Source organism: Bombina bombina, chromosome 3, assembly GCF_027579735.1.
Source record: "Bombina bombina isolate aBomBom1 chromosome 3, aBomBom1.pri, whole genome shotgun sequence".
Lineage (NCBI taxonomy): Eukaryota > Metazoa > Chordata > Amphibia > Anura > Bombinatoridae > Bombina > Bombina bombina.
Genome location: NC_069501.1, coordinates 475,839,011 through 475,862,491, shown reverse-complemented (window position 1 = coordinate 475,862,491; position 23,481 = coordinate 475,839,011). Strand labels below are relative to the sequence as shown.

At 37.7% G+C, this 23,481-nt stretch overlaps 1 protein-coding gene across 1 annotated transcript in view; it reads right to left on the bottom strand.

Annotated features, from left to right (window-relative positions):
* Positions 1 to 23,481, bottom strand: part of DEF6 (DEF6 guanine nucleotide exchange factor) — a 255,433-nt gene that overhangs the window by 60,004 nt on the left and 171,948 nt on the right. Inside the window, exon 4 of the mRNA XM_053706790.1 lies at positions 2,719 to 2,937. Within this exon, the coding sequence (XP_053562765.1) occupies positions 2,719 to 2,937 (219 nt within the window). The remainder of the gene's footprint in view (positions 1 to 2,718; positions 2,938 to 23,481) is intronic.

Below are 23,481 nucleotides of genomic sequence, written 5' to 3'. Positions count from 1 at the left end.
AGAGTGCTGTAAGCCCCGATGATCCACCCTCCTGTGTGTTTACTTCTAGATATAATTTGATTACCCAACAATTGAAACATTTAGTCTATAAATATTGGGACATTCTATCTACAGACAACTCCCTAAAAAGTGCCTTCAGAAACCTCCCTCTAGTGGGCTTCAGAAGAGGAAAAAGTTTAAAGGACCTCCTTGTACGGACTGATCCAGTGAAGAGCTATGATGTGAAAGATTGGAACATCACCCCTGTGTGCTATCGGTCTGATGGCTGCATCACCTGCAACAGTTTGATTGTGGGGAATTCTTTTGGTCATCCGAGGACTGGAAAGAGGATGTTTTTAAAGCAACACTTGACATGTACCTCCCAGATGGTCGTGTACATTATTAAGTGTCCGTGTGGGCTTACTTATGTTGGAAAAACAGAACGCCCTCTGAAAGAGAGGATTGCAAATCACAGATCGACCTTTCGGCAGACTTTGAAGAAGGGTGAGAGTGAACACCCGGTTGCTATGCATTTTGTCACTGAAAAGCATATGGTAGCTGATCTATGATGCATGCCAGTAGATCAGGTGATGAAACCTTGGCAATGGCACCATGGGGTTTAAATAAACATATTTGGTTGTCATGTTTCCTATCAGAGAGATGAGTACTTCTGCTACTTACTGCTTTTTTAATTGTTTTGTGATTTTCAGATGATTCTGTAATAATCTTACTCTTGGTCACCTTACTCAGTATTAGTGAGAAACAGTTGCTTTCAGGTTTAGTGTAGCTTATACGAATTTATAAGTATTTGGTGAAATTGTTTAGGCAATAATTGCAGAGTAATATTGTTGTTTATACCATGGAATGGAGGTATCTGCTCCTGTTCCAATAACACTGAGTTCTGTATAATTGTTTACTTTGGTTACTATGGTTTGTAAGTTGGGTCATTTGGGTTTCCATAGTTATGTATACCCGTTAATATGACAACAGTGTGTATTTACTTTAGTCCGTTTTTTTTGTTTAATAACTTCTTTTGCCTTTTTGTAATAGCAGCTTCTCCTTTGCTGGGTGCTTGGGGGAGGCTGTCAGTATTCTGTAACAATTTAAAATATGTTTTTTTGAGCGATGTCAGTGTCGGATGAAACCAGAAGTGGATGCCTGTTATTTCCGATTTCAATGTAAAATTTGTGGCGGGCTTGTTTTATAGCATACTGGTATATAAGGTGGGTGTTTTTGATTGTTGAATTATACTTTTGTGATTGTAAACCTTGACAAAGGTCCCAGGTGGAGGACTGAAACGTTGGAGTATTTACCACGGTGATGACACAATAAAGTGGTGAGATTGGATTTAACTAACCTGGTGCAAGGTTATTTATTGCTGTGTATATATATATATATATATATATATATATATATACATACACACCGACCACTTTATTAGGTACACCTGTTCAATAGCTTGGTAACACAAATTGCTAATCAGCCAATCACATATCAGCAACTCAATGCATCTAGACGTGGTGAAGACAACTTGCTGAAGAATTGGAAAGAAAGAGGATTTAAGTGACTTTAAACATGGCATGGTTGTTGGTGCCAGATGGGCTGGTCTGAGTATATCAAAAACTGCTGATCTTCTGGGATTTTCATGCACAACCATCTCTAAGGTTTACAGAGAATGGTCTGAAAAAGAGAAAATATTCAGTGAGCGGCAGTTGTGTGGACCAAAATGCTTTGTTGATGTCAGAGGTCAGATAAGAATGGGCAGACTGGTTTGAGATGATAGAAAGGCAACAGTAACTCAAATAACCACTCGTTACAACCAAGGAATGGAGAATACTATCTCTGAACACACAACATGTTGAACCTTGATGCAGATGGGCTACAGCAGCAGAAGACCATACTGGGTGCCACTCTTGTCAGCTAAGAACAGGAAACTGAGGCTACAATTCGCACAGGGTCACCAAACATGGACAATAGAAGCTTGAAAAAACGTTGCCTGGTCTGATGAGTCTCGACTCCAGCTCCGACGTTCAGATGATAGGGTCAGAATTTGGCTTAAACAACATGAATGCATGGATCCATCCTGCCTTGTAGCAACGGTTTCAGGCTGCTAGTGGTGGTGTAACGGTGTGTGGGAGATATTTTCTCAGCACACTTTGGGCCCCTTAGTATCAATTGAGCATTGTTTAAATGCCACAGTCTTCCTGAGTATTGTTGTTGACCATGTCCATCCCTATATGACTACAGTGTACCCATCTTCTGTAGCAGGATAATGCACCATGTCACAAAGCTCAAATAATCTTAAACTAGTTTCTTGAACATGACAATGAGTTCACTGTACTCCAATAGCCTCCACAGTCACCAGATCTTAATCCAATAGAGCACCTATGGGATGTGGTGGAACGGGAGATTTGCATCATGGATGTGCAGCCGACAAATCTGCAGCAACTGCGTGATGCTATTATGTCAATATGGACCAAAATCTCTGAGGAATGTTTCCAACACCTTGTTAAATCTATGCCACAAAGAATTAAGGTAGTTCTGAATGCAAAAGGGGGTCCAACCCGGTACTAGCAAGGTGTAACTAATAAAGTGGCCAGTGAGTGTATACATATACACATATATATATACGCATTTGCTACATAAAGTTGTAACAGGCACTGGTATTTTACTGAAAGACTCATATATGCAAGATAGGTTACCTTGATTATTTCTGCAAAATATAACCATACTGCTTACCTGTTTTAGTACATCCTGAATGATTTCTTCATACAGGTCTTGGATAGCCATACTCATCGTCTCCCCATTTATTCCCCTCATGATAGCAGGTGAATTCACCAGTTCCAAGAATTGCCATACTGAGATTCCTTGGCCCATTTGGGATAATACATCTCCCAATTCTACCTCCCCAGTTTCCATCCGTGCTGTGGCCAGCAGTTTCTGAAGTAGGTACTGTACCTTTAAAACAAATTGTTGTGCGTCACAATTGAATCATAAGTACATATAGCAACATGTGATAATATAGTGTTTCAATGTATAAATATTGCATAGGATATAGCTTCCTTCCAACTTGAAAAAAAAGTCACTTCATAACGGAGAGACATGGAAAACTATATTATAGAGCATAAATAAATTTGCAAAGGTTATTCAGTTTTAAGGTTAAAAGGACAGTCTACTATAGAATTTGTATTGTTTTGAAAGATAGATAATCCCTTTATTACCCATTCCCCAGTTTTGCATAACCAACACAGTTATATTAATATACTTTTTACCTCTGTGATTACCTTGTATCTAAGCATCTTCTGACAGCCCCCTGATCACATGACTTTTTATTTATTATCTATTGACTTGCATTTAGTACTATGTTGTGCTAAATCTTAAATAACTCCATGGGAGTGAGCGTTATCTATGGCCCACATGAATCAGCAGTCTCTTGTTGTGAAAAGCTAATAAAAAAGCATGTGATAAGAGACTGTATATAGTGGCTTAGAAACAAGCAGACATTTAGAGGTTTCAATGTTATAAAGTATATTAATATAACAATGTTGGTGGTGCAAAGCTGGGAATGGGTAATAAAGACGTTATCTATCTTATTAAAAAAATAACAATTTTAGTGTAGACTGTCCCTTTAATTTGTTTGGTATTTGAGCACCAAAAGGAAACATTCTGTATATGACCTAGCATTTAAAGGGACATGGAATTTTTGTTTTATGATTCTGACAGTTTTAAGCAACTTTCTAATTTACTCCTATTATCATTTTTTCTTTGTTCTCTTGGTATCTTTATTTGAAAACACAGGAATGCAAGTTGAAATGTGCATGTCAAGAACTGAAGGACTATGGAACTATGGAAAGACATTAAAAAAATAAGGTAATATATACTATATTTGAATTTCTCATCAGAACAGCTTAGTTTATTATAAGATACATTTTCCAGAGTTGAGGGCTGAGAACATGTATAATATAATTATTTAAATAGTGACCAAAAACCTATGAGGTTAAAAATGACAGTAAATCCTACATATTCATTGTATTTTTTTTACCGACATTTTGGAAAACAAACAAATATATGGTTTGAAGATATATTAGTTAACATACTATAAAACTAATGTTTCAAAAGCATAAACTATAACAAGCTACCAAATGAATCAATTTCTGAACAAGAAATGATCCATCCATTCAAACATTATAATTCCATGAAACCCATTTTTATTTTTTTTCAGATAGAGAATACAATTTTAAACAGCTTTCCAAATTTTGGTATCCTTTGTAGAAAGAGCAGCAATGCTCTACTGGGAGCTAGCTGAACACATTGGATGAGCCAATGAAAAGAGGCATATATATGCAGCCACCAATCACAGCTATTTTTGCATACTACTGATTTGCTCTTGAAAAAGGCAATTTCATTTGGCGAAACGCGTAGAGCTTTTTAAAAATTTTGTGTTAAATAAACTTTTATGAAGCTGTATTCCATCGATGTTTTGCTGATGATTCTAATAATTAAAATCTGACCTTCACTTGAAATCTTGTGAGTATCATCTATTTGGCGTATCTCCTGTGTGTGAGGTTACTGCACTCTTTTGGAGGTTAAAGAAGATTAATTTAGTCGGAGAAGGAAAGATAATCAGCTCTATTTCCAGCTCTATTATCTGCATTGATTAGGTTGAGGAGGACCTGGGCTGGTAGCGATCTCTATTAAGGGAAGTGCTTTACACAGTTTACCTCTATATTCTATCCATCAATCAGCAGCTAGCTCCCAGTAGCACATTGCTTATCCTGAGCCTACCTAGGTATTCTTTTCAATAAAAGATACCAGGAGAACAAAGCAAATTAGATAATAGAAGTAAACTATAAAGTTGCTTAAAATGACATGCTCTATCTGAATCATGAAAGTTTACTAGTTACAACTTTTCAGCTTAACAGTGGTGATGTATTCATTCCAAAGGAACTCTAGAGTGATAACTGTGCATATGATTATTTATAAGAGATTTATATTTCTCATGTGAAAGTGTGGGATGTACCTGTTGTCACCATTCTATAATTGCAGGTGAAGTAAGTTGTTTCTAGTGAATCAGGATAAGTAACCTGTTTATCATGATCTGTAACTACCCTACATACAGTTTACAGGTTAAACCTCAAAGCTTATTGAATCGGAAAATAATTGAGTAAGTGAGTTTAAATTCACGTATCTTTTCTGTTTCCATGGTCACCTCTTCCGAAAAAGGACCAATAATAGGATAAATCCACCAAATGTACGTCAATGTTCCTACACCTGTGCAACCTATACAGTTAGAGTCAGATTTTGGAAATATTTTGACTAGTCGGTGTGGGATGAGGGGCTATCTTATGAGAAATATAATGTTCATTTCTGTAGTCCCCACTGAGGAAGGAGATTTAGCCACCCATAGTTTTAAAAATCGTTTGCCAGTCTTTGATATTTCTAACCATAGCTCTTTAGTCCAAGTGTTTTTGTTTCTGAGTAGATTTTTAGAATGATGGTCAGTCAATCTAGAGGTGACAGTTTTTGTCTTTGACAACTTAATTTTAAAGTTGGAATGATGTCCATATAGTTTCATTTCAGATAGTAACGGTGATAACTATATTATTTTTGACAGTTAAAGGGATGTATAAATCTTTATAAGAAAATGGTTAGTGATTAAAAGCAAATTGACCAGTTTAATTGTTCTCTTTGTAGTGGTTAAAGGGACACTCAGGTTAAATTAAATTTTCATGATTCAGATACAGCATGTAATTTTAAACAACTTTCCAATTTACTTCCATTAAAAAAAATGTGCACAGTCTTTAATATTTACACTTTTTGAGTCACCAGATCCTACTGAGCATGTGCAAGAATTCTCAGACTATACGTATATGCATTTGTGATTGGCTGATTGCTATCACATGGTACAAGCGGAGTGGAAATATACATATCTTTGAAATTTGTTATAAAAAAATCTACTACTCATTTGAAGTTCAGACTAAGTGCTATTGCATTGTCTTGTTATCTTGCATTTGTTGATTATGTGTTGTCTGGTCCTTTAAAAATAGTGATGATATGACTCCATCCGGACGTTTCACTGCCCCAAAAAGTGTGCTCAAGTGAAAACTTCTGGATTGGCTCCAGGCACAATTACTGCCAATCCAAAACTGATTTGGTTGCATTCATGGGCGTTTATTTTTGGTTGGAAGTGGAAGGCCCCTGAGATGTTTAAATGGTTTTTTTTTAAGGTCTTCCACAACCGCTCTTTAATGAGCACACCTTTTGTTTGTTGGGACTTTTATGCCCCTTTTAACAGTTCTTAAGCTAAGAAGAGTTATATTTAAAATAAATATGTTTTTCATACTTAGGGCTCATTTCCATTGAGCCATTTTAGTACCAGGTTTCCATTGAAAAGGATAGCGCTTTGCGTGCAGTCGCCCTTTTTGTGTAGGTGTAAGTTAGCATTGTATTAATGCTTCCACCCGATGCCAGATCTCTTGAAAATTAATAGGTTACTATGGTAACCCAACCTTACACTACACTCAATTACATATACGTACCGAATACAAGTGTCGCGCTTTTTCCCCCCCGCCGCTCGCTGTTAAGATAAAATCAGACACCTAACGCATGCGCAATATCTACCTCTCAACCGCCATCCCCCCACCGCAATAATAAATGTATTAACCCCTAATCTGCAAACCCCCCATATCGCAAAGTAACTATTTAAAATATTAACTCCAAATCCGCCATGCCCCCACAATTCAATCTACCTAATTTAACTATTAACCCCTAATTCGCCACCCCGCAATGCAATCTACCCAATGCATTAAACCTGATTAAAATATTAACCCCTAATCCGCCATCCCCCACAAGAGGATCCTCCACGCTGGATTTCTCCACGGTCAGTGTTTTTGCTCCGCGCCACCTTCACCCTGGATGAAGATAGAAGAGGTTCTCATGCTGGATGAAGATGTTGCCGCCTGGAAGAAGACCTTCATCGCCTGGAAGAAGACCTTCTCCGCCGGATTTCAGAAACTGTGAGTACCTGTTAGACTTAGGCTTTTTTTATCTTTAGGGGTGTTTTTCTTTTTTAGGTTAGGGATTTTTTTTTATTTTAATGGGCGCAAAAGAGCTAATTGTCCTTTTAAGGGAAATGCCCATACAAATGCCTATTTAGGGGCAATGGGTAGCTTAGGTTTTTTTAGTGCTAGTTTTTATATTTTGGGGGGTTTGGTGGGTTTGGGGGTTTACTGTTAGGGGTTAATTTGTATTTTTAGCTAAAAGAGCTGATCGCTTTAGGGCAATGCCTTTTTAAGGGCTATTGGTAGTTTAGTCTTAGAGGTCAATTTATTATTGTGCGGACGGACATGATACAATGTAGCGTATCATGTCCGCCGCACATCGATAAATGCCGACAGCATACGCATTTATCATTGCACCAGCAGTTCTTGTGAACTCCTGGTGCAATGCTGCCCCCTGCAGATTTGCAGCCAATCGGCCGCCAGCAGGGGGTATCAATCAACCCGATCGTATTGGATTGGGTTGATTTTTGGCGATGTCTGTCCGCGGCCTCAGAGCAGGCGGACAGGTTATGGAGCAGCGGTCTTTAGACCGCTGCTTCATAACTTGTGTTTCTGGCGAGCCTGAAGACTCGTCAGAAACACGGGGCTTCAAGCTCTATACGGAACTTGATAAATATGCCCCTTCATATGATGTAGTTTAATGTAGAGAAAACAAAAATATGATTAGTCTCTTGTATCCATAACTGATCTGATTCAGTGCATAACTACTTCAAGCCACTGTAGAAGATGTTTGTCATCAGTCTTATTAAGAATATAGGAAGTAGCAATTTTAGAATAAAAATAAACACAATATCTCCTTACCCTGATAAATGAGCAAAAGAGGAACATAGAATGGTTTCTCAAGCTCAGACAACAGTGGGCTGTAGATGGAGAACCAGGCAAAGTTGTATAGACATCAATTTATGCATTCGTTTTAAAGGACGTTAACACAAAAACATCTGTGACTGGATTATAGCTCTACAAAGGAAAACGATACATAAACACATACAGGGGCCTATTTATTAATGTGCGAGCGGACATGATCCGATATTGCAGATCATGTCCGCTGCACATCGATAAATGCCGACAGCATACGCTGTCAGCATTTATCATTGCACCAGCAGTTCTTGTGAACTGCTGGTGCAATGCTGCCCCCTGCAGATTCACGGCCAATCGGCCGCTAGCAGGGGGTGTCAATCAACCCGATCGTATTCGATCAAGTTGATTTCTGGCGATGTCTGTCCGTGATGTCTGTCCGCCGCCTCAGAGTCCGTACGGAGCTTGATAAATATGCCCCACAGTGTTCAATGAGATTTGTTAAAGTTTCAGTTTGCATTGAAGGAATAGGGCGGGTAGGATCTACAAATAACATAACTACATGGGGCAGTTTAGGAAATGCCCATAAAGGTGGCAGGGGAATAAGATGTGTTAAGTTAATGAGGCATTTCAAGGATGCATGGTTTGGATGATTTAATTTAGGAAATTACATTAAATAAAAATTAAGCTGAATAAGTATGAAACTGAAAAAAAAAGAAATTCAAAAACACATAACTTTATTACTACTACTGCTAATAAGTTTGGGGGCCGCACTGGCGGCTGATTAGCCTGACAGGAAAACGTATTCATAACTTAAGCATTTCCATTAGTTATTAAAGCCATGGATTTAGTGGGTTTTTTAAAGTGTAAACATAAATTCTGACATTAGCAATGTTTTCCTTCCTTTAAATGTATTGTTAAGATACTTAGGCAACATGAGTCATACATTTTGTCTGTTACTGTGGTGTGGAAAACGGTGAATAGATGATGTCTTCCTGTCTTGCACATTAAAGGGACATAAAACCCAAAAGTTTTCTTTCATGATTAAGATAGTGAATGCAATCATAAACAACATTCCAACTTTCTTCTGTTATCTAACTTGTTTCATTCTTTTATTATCCTTTGTTAAAAAGCACACCTAGGTAGGCTCAGGAGAAGCAATGCCCTGTAAGTTGTGCGGTCATTAAGGAGTTTACTAGCACAGCTTTTTACTGACAGTACTGCATGCCCCACTTCAGCAAAAGACCTGGTCTATAAACAAGGCCAGATAAGAGGGCCTGTGAATGGCGAATAGATGATTTAGTAGTGATAAAGCCGTCATTAAGAGATTAAAGGGACATAAAACCCAAAAATGTTCTTTCATTATTCAGATAGAGAATACAATTTTAAACAACATTCCAATATTTATATTATTTAATTTGCTTCATTCTTCCTATATCCTTTGTTGACGAAGTAGCAATGCACATGGGTGAGCCAATCACAAGATGCATCTATATGCAGCCACCAATCAGCAGCTATTGAGCCTATTTAGATGTGCTTTTCAACAAAGTGAGATAAAGTATATATAGTTAAAAAATATATTCCAATTTACTTCTATTATCAATTGTGCTTCATTATTTTGTTATCCTTTAATAAAGGAGCAGTAATGCACTACTGGGAGCTAGCTGAACTCTTGGTTAAGCCAAGAGGCCTATATGTGCAGCCACCAATCAGCAGCTGACTCCCAGCGCATGTGCCTATCTAGGTATGCTTTTAAACAGAGGATACCAAGAGAACAAAGCAAATTAGATAATAGCAGTTAAAAATGTATGTTTTATCTCAATCATAGAAGTAAACAATTGGATTTTTATTCATAATTTGTATTGAGGTTTCAAAAGAATACAGAAAGTGTCTGGTTAGACAAGAACAAAATAAGGTAAATGGGGTCTACTATTCTATACAAAATTTATCGTCTTATCCAATGTACATAGCAGTTAAACTTGAGGTAAATTTAAACAGAATAAAACAGTGTCTAATCAGACCCCAAGAATACCATTTGAAAAGTACTGACTTATACAGTGCTGAACACTAGAGTGCGTGACACGTATATCTAAACCAAAGTTAAAGGGATACTAAAACCAAAAATTTTCTTTCATGATTCAGGTAGAGAATACAATTTTAAACAACTTTCTAATTTACTTGTATTATCTCATTTCTTTCATTCTCTTGGTATCATTTGTTGAAGGAGCAGCAATGCACAAATGGGGTGAGCCAATGACAATCAGTATATTTATGCAGTCACCAATCAGCAGCTAGACCCTAGGTTCTTTGCTGCTCCTGAGCTTTTATAGATAAATTTTTCAGCAAAGAATAACAAGAGAAGGAAGCAAATTAAATAATAGAAGTAAATTGGAAAGTTGTTTAAAATTATTTTCTCTATCTGAATCATGAAAGAAAAAAATTTGGGTTTCATGTCCCTTTAAACAAACAAAGATTACAACCTAATTTCCCCTTTTTACAAAGAATGGTATTGTCCCCTTGTGTTATCCTCTCTAATACAAGTAGGTTACTAAACATATGCATTCTAAACAAAGACCAGGATTCCCCCCTCCCCCCGAAAACAAAAAAAAGGGGGACATTTTTTACCAGATACCTAATAATACTATTTCTGAATTCCTAAAAGGATAAATCAAATAATCTATTTCTCTGGGGGGGAATATCTTAATAAATGTCGACCATTTTTTAAAGAATAGAATTATATCCTGTTCAGAGTTCATATCTGTATCCATCTGGTCAATAATGCATTGCTTTTTAAGATAGTTTTTAATTTCTGTAATACTAGAGACAGATCTATCTCTCCAATTCTTAAAGATTAAGTTTCTGGAAGTCAGTATTATTTCATTTATAATTTTATTATCTTCTAGTGTTAAATTCTCATCTAAGAGAAAAATTACTTTACCTAATGATAAAGTAGTAGGGTTAATCTTGAGGGTATTTATTGTCCAGAGTTGGGAAATTTTGGGACATGACCAGACCATGTGAGTTTAAAGCCTTTCTCAGGGGTGTAATATGTTCGATATAATAGTTTTAAATGGGATCAAAGGTAAAGATCTTTTTATATAGTCAGGATGAGCAGCAATTTAAGGGATTGAGCCCACCCACTTTTGAGCAATATTGATTAAGTTCAAATCACCTATCTGAGAAGCAAGATAATCATACCAGGTTGAGATTGATAGGAGGCCATTTTTGGCCAGTATTGGCCGGCCGTCCAGTGTACCCCAAGACCAATTCCAGGAAAAGTTATTGATTAACAAACAAGGAGAAGAAGTAGGAATTCTCTTGTCTCCACACAGTACCTTTCACGGCATTCCTTCACCCCCCTCTGTTTCCTTCTCATCTTTTGAAGTTTACGCTATCCGCCTCTTCTCCCCTATAGCTCTTCGTGTTGCAGTTATCTATTGGCCCCCTGGCCCAGCATCACAATTTCTGGACCACTTTGAAGCCTGGCTTCCACATTTTCTCTCTTGTAATGTCCCTTCTCTCATCTTAGGGGACTTCAACATACCCCTTGTTAATCCTAACATGCCTGCTGCCTCTAAACTTCTATTCCTTACCACCTCTTTAGGCCTGTCCCAATGGATAACATCTCCAACACACTGCAAAGGCAACTCCATAGACCTGGTCTTCACGAATCTCTGTGCTGTTTCCAACTCCTTTAACCTCCCCTTTCCTCTCTTTGACCACCATCTACTAACTTTCTCTCTTACTCTACCTGCTACATCTTTGCAAGCCCCCAAAAAACTGCTACCTTACAGGAATTTAAATGGTAGAAAAGAGAAACTGTATCCATATACAGGTATTAGATCCTCTTACTCAAAGTAAATACAGCTTCACTCCTTTTTTTCTACAGGAATTTAAATTACTTGGATCTCACAGACTTTTCCACTCAACTAAGTCCTCTGCTCTCTGACATTTCATCCCTCTCTTGTCCAAATCTCGTGACTCTACAGTATAATTCGGCACTAAAATCAACACTTGACAAAACTGCACCCTCCACTCTTCGACGTACATCAATCACTCAACGGCAATCGTGGCACTCTAAACAGACCAGATATATTCAGCGATGCTCACGGGCTGCTGAACGGCAGTGGAGGAAATCACGCACCTGTGATTTCCAGCATTAAAAATTCACCCTTAAGTCCTACAACTCTGTGCTCAGCTTGGCCAAACAAGTCTATTTCTCCTCCCTTGTGTCATCTCATGCATCCAACCCCAGAAAGCTGTTCTCAACCTATAACTCCCTTCTACGTCCGCCTGCCCCCCCGCCCACTACCAACCTCACTGCTCAGATTATTGCTGATCACTTCAAAAATAAAATTGATACCATTAGAAAAGAGATCTGCACCTCACACTCCTCGAACCCAGCAATCCTACCCACCCCTTCTATTAACAAAAATCTATGCTACTTCCCTTCTGTAACAGAGGAATAAGCCTCTGCACTCCTATCCTTGGCTCATCTCACAACCTGCCCACTTGACCCTATTCCTTCATGACTTATTCCCTCTCTCTCTGCTTCACTAACCCCTACCCTAACTCATCTCTTTAACCAATCTCTCACCGCTGGCACATTTCCTGACACATTCAAGCATGCGTCAATCATACCAATCCTAAAAAAGCCCTTGCTTGACCCCTCTTCGCCTTCTAACTATCGACCGGTCTCCTTACTTCCCTTTGCTTCAAAATTATTGGAATGACTGGTCTACAATCGGCTAACTCAATTTCTCACAACTAACTGCTTATTTGATCCACTACAATCTGGTTTCCGCCCTAAACACTCAACAGAAATCGCTCTTGCTAAAGTAACAAATGACCTGTTATCAGCTAAATCAAACGGCCATTACTCCTTAATAATTCTTCTTTCCTGTCTGCAGCTTTTGACACAGTTGACCATCCTCTCCTCCTAAAAATACTACATTCATTTGGCATCGGAGACACAGCCCTCTCCTGGTTTGCATCATATCTGTCAAACCACTCATTTTCAGTTTCCTTTAACAACATATCTTGTGATCCTATGCCTCTCTCAGTTGGAGTACCGCAAGGCTCTGTCTTGGGCCCCTTGCTTTTATCTCTCTATACATCCTGCCTTGGAAAACTTATAGCCTCCTTTGGATTCCAGTACCACTTATATGCTGATGAAACCCAAATCTATCTTTCCTCTCCTGATATCTCTCCATCTTTACTCAACCAGATTTCTAACTGCCTCTCTGCAATTTCCTCTTGGAGGTCTTCACACTACCTCCAACTCAATCTGTCCAAAACTTAGCTACTTCTTATCCCCCCTCTTCGAGACATCTAACACCTGACATTTCTCTGACGGTGGGAGACTCTATTCTCAATACCTCACTCCAGGTCCGCTGTCTTGGGGTCACACTAGACTCAGAACTCACATTCAACCCACATATATAAGCGCTTACCAAATTCTGCCGTTCACACCTACGCAACATTTCCAGAATTTGTCCCTTCCTTACTTAAAAAACGACAAAAATACTTATTCATTCCCTCATTTTGTGACGCATAGATTATTGCAATCTACTCCTAAATGTCCTTCCAAACCATCGCCTCTCCTCCCTCCAATCTATTATGAATGCTTCTGCTAGACTCATCCACCTAAGTCGCCGATCTACAGCAGCTGCTCCGCTCTGCCAGTCTCTACACTGGCTCCCCATACACTCCAGGATACAATTTAAAGTATTAACCCTAACTTACAAAGCACTCAACAGTCTAACTCCCAACTATATTTCCTCTCTTATCGTGAAATATTCCCCATCCCGTCCTCTTTGATCAACCTCTGACCTACGTCTCTACACTCCTGTTATCTCTACATCCCACTCCCGCCTCCAAGACTTCGCACGTGCTGCTCCTGTCCTCTGGAACTCTCTACCCCGCTCCATTAGACTGTCTCCAACTTTGTATAGCTTCAGACGCTCCTTGAAAACTCACCTATTCAGAGAGGCTTACCATCTCTTCTCCATCCCTCATCTGAACCAAACTAATACATGTACTGAGTCACTGCTGCAAATACAACCCATGTAACAAGCTAACCCAACCTTATGTCTCTGCACCCTAAACCTATAGACTGTGAACTCTCCGGAGCAGGGCCCTCTTCCTCCTGTACTAGATTTGTTTAGTTTTGTTTTGTTTTGTATTTTATCACAAATCTTTGTCATTGTATACCCCTATTATTTAACCCAGCGCTATGGAATTTGGCAGTGCTTTATGAATAAATGATAATAATAACTAAGGTGGATACGTAATGCCTTGCTTGAAGAAAGGGGGTGGGGCATAAACATTTTCCAGGGGTTGGAGGATGCAAAATATTACTTTTCTAACCATACTGTAATATCAATAAAGAAAAACATGTTGGGGGAGATAGTGAACCATTACAATTAGGGGGTATACACCAATATTTTTTTGTTCCAAGTATTTCTCTATTAGAATCCATTATACACAAAATATAGTTTATTAAAAGGGCAATGCACTCCAGGCAAACAGCTGGTTAAAGTTCCTTGATTTATTTTGAAAAGATTTTTATTGAATTTTCATAGTTTACACAACATACATATGCATGTACAATCAACATAATAACATTATTAGCATATTTCCAGTAATGTCCACTTTATATGAACCTTAACAGTTCTGTGGTCTAATTATTCTTACTCTCAAGTCCATAGTTCTCACATTATCATCTTGATGCTGGTCGAGTAAAGTTCCTTGATTTAAAAGATGCTATAGGTAGGGTTTGCCAACTTTTTATTTTTTAAGAAAATAAGGGAGATTGAGGAATTGACAAATTCACATAGGAAATTGACAAATTATACAGTAGTTACTGGGGAAAAAAATACTTTATTTTACAATTTGATGCATGCAGTTTGTTACAGCAAAATTCTTTAAAAAAATCCTCTTCATTCACACAGTCTAGCTTAATACATTCAACAACTTCCTGCAAATTTGTGAATTCATTTAAAGGGGCATAATACTCATATGCTAAATCACTTGAAACTGATGCAGTATAACTCTAAAAAGCTGACAGGAAAATATCACCTGAGCATCTCTATGTAAAAAAAGAACATATTCACCTTACAATTTCCTCAGCTCACCAGAGTAAGTTCTGTGTAAAAAGTTATACTTCAGCTGCTGTCCAGCTGCAGGTAAAAAAATAATTAAAAAAAATTAAGAAATGAACTGCAGCCAATCAGCATCAACAGTGCTGTCATGAACTCTTTTACTGTGATCTCATGAGATTTCACTTAACTCTCATGAGATTTCATAGTAAACTTCTTTAAACTGAATAGGTAAATAATATGTGTGCATAAAGCTCACTCCCTTGCCTGTCCTGGGACAGGCATACTTATTTGCTGCTTAAAGTCCTTTACAATGGGGTTTGAATACTTTGGACATTTTGAGGTAAAATATCTTTCTTTTTTACATAGAAATGTTCAGGTGATATTTTCTAGTCAGCTTTTTACAGCTATGCTGCATCACTTTCAAGTGTTTCAACATTTGGGTATCATGGCCCTTTAAGGCACAGTGGGAGTAAAGACATTAAACTGTCAGATACATCAATATTAACTAGATAAGAGTACAAGAGTATAATATTAAATGTTTGAAATGAAGATTTTACATGTTCTAAAAAATAAGGGAGAAAATATTCTAAGAGTATATAAATAAGGAAGACTGTAAAACATTTTGGGCAATTCTCAGAACATGGGGTTTGCTCTGTCTACCGTGGGTGAGTTGAGCGTTTACGTGCTTATCACATTGTGTTTTCATTTTATCTTGTCTATCTTGAAATGTATACATGGCTCTTACAGTTTTGACTATAATGTCAGGGGCCTCCATTCCCATGCCAAACGGAAAAAAAGCCCTTTCCGAATATAACAGATTAAAGGCACCTCTAGTATTATTACAAGAAACCCATTTTACGAAAGCGACTACGCCAAAATATTGGGATAGGTCATTCTCCACACATCATCATGTTACAAGCTCCAAAAAACATTGTGCAGTTTCTATTCTAATATACTCTTCCCTGAGTTTCAAAGACGATGAGGCTATGATTGATTCAAAAGGGCGAATAATACTCAAGGGCAAGATCCATAAACTTCCAGTAGTTATAGGAAATGTTTATGCTCCTGACGAATATTGTGCAAACTTTTTGGCTAAGATAAGTAAGATGTTTGTGCATTAGAAACTATAGCAGATTATACTGGGGGAGGGGTTTCAATTTAGAAATTGACGGGAATATAAACAGATCACATAGAGGGTATCAAAATAAGAGAAGAGGCTACAGAAAATCTTATATTAGACCATAATCTAATTAGTAGTTGGAGAGCTATACATCATGGTGAAAGAGACTACACATATTATTCTCCTGTTCATGGTTCCTATTCGAGAATTGATTATGTCTTCTTAAACCAAATTATGCTCACGATGATCTATAAGAATATGTTGCCTACATCGTTGATGGATAATGCTATCATGTGTGCTACTCTTTCCTTAATGTAAACCTGATTAGTAGTAAATATTGGACCCTTAACCCAGTTTTATAAAAAGACCCCTTATTCCTACAATCATTGAGAGATAAAGTATCCCTCTTTATCAGGGTGAATGAAAATACCTCTTTTAATCCCATGTATGAAGGTGCTTTGAAGGCTTTTGCTCGAGGGGTGTTTATAGGAGAATCTAGCAAGCAAAATATTATTAAGACCCAGAAAATAGAACAGTTATGGGCTGAATTGGAACATTTATCTGCTAAGCATAAAACCTACCCCACAGATCCTCTAGCTGCTAAGATTCACATTAAGAAAACTGAAATGGATACCTTACTTAAAAGGATAGTAAACACCAAAAATGTTATTGTTTAAAAGGATAGCTAATCCCTTTATTTACCATACCCCAGTTTTGCATAACCAACACTGTTATAGAAATATACTTTTTACCTCTGTAATTACCTTGTATCTAAGCTTCTGCTGACTGCCTCCTTATCTCAGATCTTTTGACAGACTTGTATTTCAGGCAATTAGTGCTGACTCTTAAATAACTTCACATGTATAAGCACAATGTTATCTATATGAAACACATGAACTACACCCTCTAGCTGTGAAAAACTGTCAAATTCAGAGGCGGCCTTTAAGGCAACAAAGCAAATTTGATGATAAAAGTAAATTAGAAAGTTGTTTAAAATGACATGCTCTATCTGAATCATGAAAGTTTAATTTGGACTTTACTTTCCCTTTAATGAAGAAGTATACAAATCTCTTAAAATACTTGATGCCCATTACTCCATTTATGCCAGATGCTGGCTAATAAACTTAATGAAATTCTCTACTGTCCCACAAATTCAAAAAACCTGATGGCCAAACTACTAATCATTCACAGGAGATAGCTAATACTTTTGTCAAATTTTATCAGAAACATTATGATCTTCCCCAAACAATCTGTGACTACAAGTTTAGAGTAGAATTAGAGCATTTTTTGGAAGATTGTCACCTACTCCAGCTTTCTCAGGATATAGAAGAATTGAACGCTCCCATATCTATCCAAAAAGATATGTCCACCATTAAAACTCTTAGACTAAATAAAGCTCCAGGACCTGATGGGTGTTTTGGAATCTTTTATAAAACCTAAAGTGACATACTTGCCCCTCAGTTAGCCAGGATTTTCGTTATCATAATGGAAGAAAATGAGAAATCAGTTATCTGTAAACCAGGGAAATGCAAACAACATTATAAAAATGACAGACCTATTTCCTTCATCAATCAAGATATTAAACTTTTTACCAAGATCATTGCTGATAGATTAAATCCACTTATGCCACTACTGGTACATCCAGATCAAGTAGGTTTTTATTAGGTGTAGAGAAGCCCCAGACAATATAAGGGTGACAACTGACCTCATAAATTATGCTTCAGTTTTGAAACTGCCTTCTCTGCTCCTTGCGTTGGACACAGAGAAAGCATTTGAAAGAGTCATTTGGAACTATTTGTTTAGTATATTGAGGACAATGGTATTCATGGTAACTTCATTAAGGCCATTCTAGAAATATATTCTAACCCTACAAAATTTACAAAGATAGCGGGATACAATCAGATAAAATAATTATTAAAAATGGGACGAGGTACAGATCACCTTTACTCTTTGCCTTTTGTATGGAACTTCTTGCAACAAGGATTAGGAACTGTCATGACATCTCAGGGATAAAAATTGGGGCCCTTTTGCAGATGATGTAATCCTTACCATTACAAAACCCTTATTATCACTCCCTCCTTTATATGCTATCATTCAAAAATTTGGTAAACTATCTGGATACAAGATTAACGGTGATAAGTGGGAAACTATAGGTATCCACATTCCCCATGAAACAAAAAAAAAATACAAAATTAATTTGAGCTTTTCCTGGGCCAAAAGAGGTCTGAGATATTTTGGAGTCTACTTTTCACAAAATGTCCATTCTTTATATCATTTAAATTACAAACCTCTATTCTCTCAACTTAGATATCTTCTAAATGGACTAAATATAAAATTTCCTTCCTTGAAAACGTAATTAAAAATATTAAATTTAAAACAAAAAATATTATAAAATATTATAAAAAAACGTTTTGGCAAATAGGGGAGATCCATGGAGATAAGGTAGGTTTGGCAACCCTAGCTGCAGGAGCACATACAGATATTTGTGTTAGCGCTTATTCTCAAATATATCACCCACCGAAAATACCCGAATGCTTAAGATGGCAGCCATTTCAGACTTTAACTATTAAATAATGAAGCCCGAAATAAGGCACATGCCTATTATATTCTCCCCCTACTAAGGCAGCAGGGACGTTTTAACCTTAAAGGGAAGGTAAATGTAATTTTCTGCAGTTTTGCAAGAAGTTAGAGACATGAAAGTCGGAATTAAACTTTCAAGATTCAGATAAAATTTGCAATTTTAAGACACTTTTAAATTCACTTTTGCTATGAAATGTACTTCTTTATGTATCCTTTGTTGAAAAGCATATGTACATAGCCTCATTGGTCCACCAGATACGTCAATCTAGCTCCCAGTAGTACATTGTTGCTCTGAAGATGACTTTAACTATGTATTTAATTCATTTGCATGGGTTAAACACATACTAATATGCAAGCAATAATAAAATCCTTTACCAATTTACAGAATTTTCTTTTTGCACTTTTATCTCCCTTTAATATACTATGCAAGTGTAATTTTTAATACAATAACACTTTGCTGCATTTGTTTATCAATAGAAAACGCCACCTACCACTTGCCTTATTTGGAGGAGTCAATTCAGATTTGTTACAGATTACAAGTGGCATGTTATTTAGTGCTATCCCTCAAGCTCAAACACCACCAGAAATAAACTTTTAACACACGCTGGTTAGCACGCGTATTACAAGTTGAAAGTAAATGATTTGCGGGTGAGGAAAATTCGATGCACACTAACTTCAGGACTTTGGAAATCGCAGCCTTATTAACTTCTCCTCATAGGCGCCGATTTATCATCGGTCTGTCCAACATGATCCGCTCAGCGGACATCGATGAATGCCGACAGCATATTGCATAAGCAGTTCTTGTGAACTGCTTGTGCAATGCCGCCCCCTGCAGATTCGTGGCCAATTGGAAGCTAGCAGGGACAGGGTCGGCTCCAGAACGAATGAAATGGGGGGGCATTTTTTTTTCACGAGGGGGCACGCATTTACAAAGCATGTATGAGAGTCAAAATGACATGCAGTGAGGTCAGAGGCTGTTGAGGCATTGTCTATGATACGCCCGAGAAACACACATATGCACACACATGCTCTCTCATAATTACATATAAAGATGCTCTGTCTAACACACACACACGCTTTGTCACTCACACATGCTATCATACTTACACATACAGATGATCCCTCACACACAGACAGATTCTCTCATACTTACACATGCACATACAGATTATCTCTCTCTTACACACACACACACACATATTCTCTCATACTTACACATGCACATACAGATGATCTCTCTCTCTTATACACACAGATTATATCATACTTACACATGCACATACAGATGATCTCTCTCTCACACACACACAGATTCTCTCATACTTACACATGCACATACAGATGATCTCTCTCTCTTATACACACAGATTCTATCATACTTACACATGCACATACAGATGATCTCTCTCTCTCACACACACACAGATTCTCTCATACTTACACATGCACATACAGATGATCTCTCACACACACAGATTCTCTCATAATTACACATGCACATACAGATGATCTCTCTCACACAGACACAGATTCTCTCATACTTACACATGCACATACAGATCATCTCTCTCACACACACACAGATTCTCTCATACTCTCTCATACTTACACATGCACATACATATGCTCTCTCATACTACCACATGCACATAAAGATGATCTCTCTCTCTCTCACACACACACACACACACACACCCACACAAAGGGAGAAAGGGGAGGTAAGAGACTGTATTTGACAATGTCAAGTGCAGTGGTATGTGAAAAAATGCAATCTTGGCTTCTTTAAACTCTAAGGCAAGGTGCCTCTTCCATCTGCCTGTCTCAGCCTTACTCACTGCCTGTGCTGACATGGTTACTTTCAGAGTGTACACAGCACACTGTTTCAATCCCTATTTTAACAACCTGTGTCCTCCAGGAATATATTTAAAATATTGATTCTAGCCCATAAAATATTTAATATAACTAACACTGCACCTAATTTATACCTTAGGCTTGAACAACATATAATGTCCTAGATTAACTAAACTGCCCTGGATTCATTTAAGTTTGCAGGGTATTAGGAGAACCATAAGAGAGGTGTGTTGCTAACAGGAAGGATTACTAAACTAAAGTATATAAATGAATCGTATACACCTGCAGAGTCAGACAGATATTAAATTTAATAGGATGGTATACACCAGTAGGCAGACATTAACAAGATGATATACACCAGCAGACAGAAATTAACAGGATGGTATACAACTATGCACCAGTAGACACTCATATTAACAGGATGGAATACACCAGTAGACACAGACATTAACAGGATGGAATACACCAGCAGACACAGACATTAACAGGATGATATACACCAGTAGACACAGACATTAACAGGATGGTATACACCAGTAGGCACAGACATTAACAGGATGGTATACACCAGTAGACACAGACATTAACAGGATGATATACACCAGTAGACACAGACATTAACAGGATGGTATACACCAGTAGGCACAGACATTAACAGGATGGTATACACCAGTAGACACAGACATTAACAGGATGGTATACACCAGTAGACACAGACATTAACAGGATGGTATACACCAGTAGACACAGACATTAACAGGATGGTATACACCAGTAGACACAGACATTAACAGGATGGAATACACCAGTAGACACAGACATTAACAGGATGGAATACACCAGCAGACACAGACATTAACAGGATGATATACACCAGTAGACACAGACATTAACAGGATGATATACACCAGTAGACACAGACATTAACAGGATGGTATACACCAGTAGACACTCATATTAACAGGATGGAATACATCAGTAGACACAGACATTAACAGGATGGTATACACCAGTAGACACAGACATTAACAGGATGGTATACACCAGTAGACACAGACATTAACAGGATGGTATACATCAGTAGACACTCATATTAACAGGATGGTATACACCAGTAGACACAGACATTAACAGGATGGTATAAATCAGTAGACACTCATATTAACAGGATGGAATACATCAGTAGACACAGACATTAACAGGATGGTATACACCAGTAGACACAGAGATTAACAGGATGGTGGTATGTACTAGAAGACAGACATTAATGGGATATACCCAACTCTTGACTTTTGATATTTGTTAAGCTCAGCCTCTAAACTTTGAACTAGAATTTAACTCAACAATTCTGTTCAAATGATCTCCTAGGAGTCAGACCAAAAATATATATTACGCATGACTAGTGCAGTTATTAACCCCTTAACCAGTAATGAATAGAACTGTGATCTCCTCAGCTAACAGTAGCAAACAGCAGAAGCAGATGCTAACCCTCCTCAAAGCTTCCAGACCAGTAAAACACAGTCACACTGATAAACTTTGAAGTTATTAACACCTGGCTGCTGATCTTTTTGTCCCTTGGCTGCTCATTCACTTGCACTCCACAAAGAAATTTAATCATGTTAAATGATAATCCACTCTAAATACTCCAGTCCATATACAACACTGTCTGTAGAGTCTAGACTGTATGATATAGAGAAAACAGCACTCTCTGGGATTGACAAAAGGTAAAGTAATCCTTTTATTAACAACTGGTTAAAAGGATTACTTTACCTTTTTGTCAAGCCAAGAGAGTGCTGTTTTCTCCATATCATATTGACTATTACCCAGCACCCTGGCAAGTAAACTCTGTGAGAGTGCACCTATCTCTAATATTTATATATATATATATATATATATATATATATATATATATATATATATATATATATATATATATATATATATATATATATATATATACATATATATGTATATAAACACAAGCGAATTAACAAAACAGCCCTTGTTGCCATTACATTAATATTCATATAAACAAAATAATTCTCAAATGTATTTAAAACACTCCTAAGACCCTTAGATAAATACACTACTAAAATAAAAACTAAAAACATTTATTGCTTTGTAGTATATAGTAACTTATTAAATCGTTGGGTTTTTTTTTGTTGTTATTTGTGAAAAATCCCTACACAAATGTTTGTTATTGTTGCAGAATTTCTTGAATTTCAAATTAGGTACATAACCTGATAATGTGCTGCAAATGCATAAGTGTAACCCCCTGCAGTGCACTCAGTATAACTTACTCTCAAACGGTGGCCGGCTCATCAGGATAAAAAATTGTGAATAAAAAAAAAAAAGTAGATTACTTACCTAATACCAACAATGGTCCTTAGCAGGTGCGGCTCGCTCCATGGCTGCTTGACTCCAGTCTCTCCACTGATTGCGTCAGTCACTGACTGTCACTATCTTCTTCTTGAATCTTCAATTCCTTCCCGCCTGGCTTCTTCTTACTGTGCACTTTCCACGTGACAGTCAGCTCCAAGGTTCCCTCCTCCGCATCATCAGCAGTGACGTGACTGAAAAGACCGCTGCTTAGCTACCCAAAGAGGCTTCTAAGATAGCAGCTTCAAATGGAAGCGTATGGGCCACGATGAGCTCAGCTTTTAAGCACCAGTGGGTGGCGCTGGCTCAGTTGTGGCTCATACATTATCGGGAAAGCATGTTGTACAATACAGGGGCAGCAGACCAGTTCACTGCCTACCTTGCAAATGACTGCACATATTATACATAATAAATAAAATAATGCAGTGCAGTCCTTGTGGGCATATTTTTTGAGGGGGCACAGCATTCCATTTGGGTGGGCATTGCCCCCCAAAGCCCCCCCTTGGAGCCGACCCTGAGCAGGGAGTGCCAATCAGCCCAATCGTATGAGATCGGGCGGATTGATGTCCTCAGAACAGGCGGACCAGTTAAGGAGCAGCTGTTTTAAGACCGC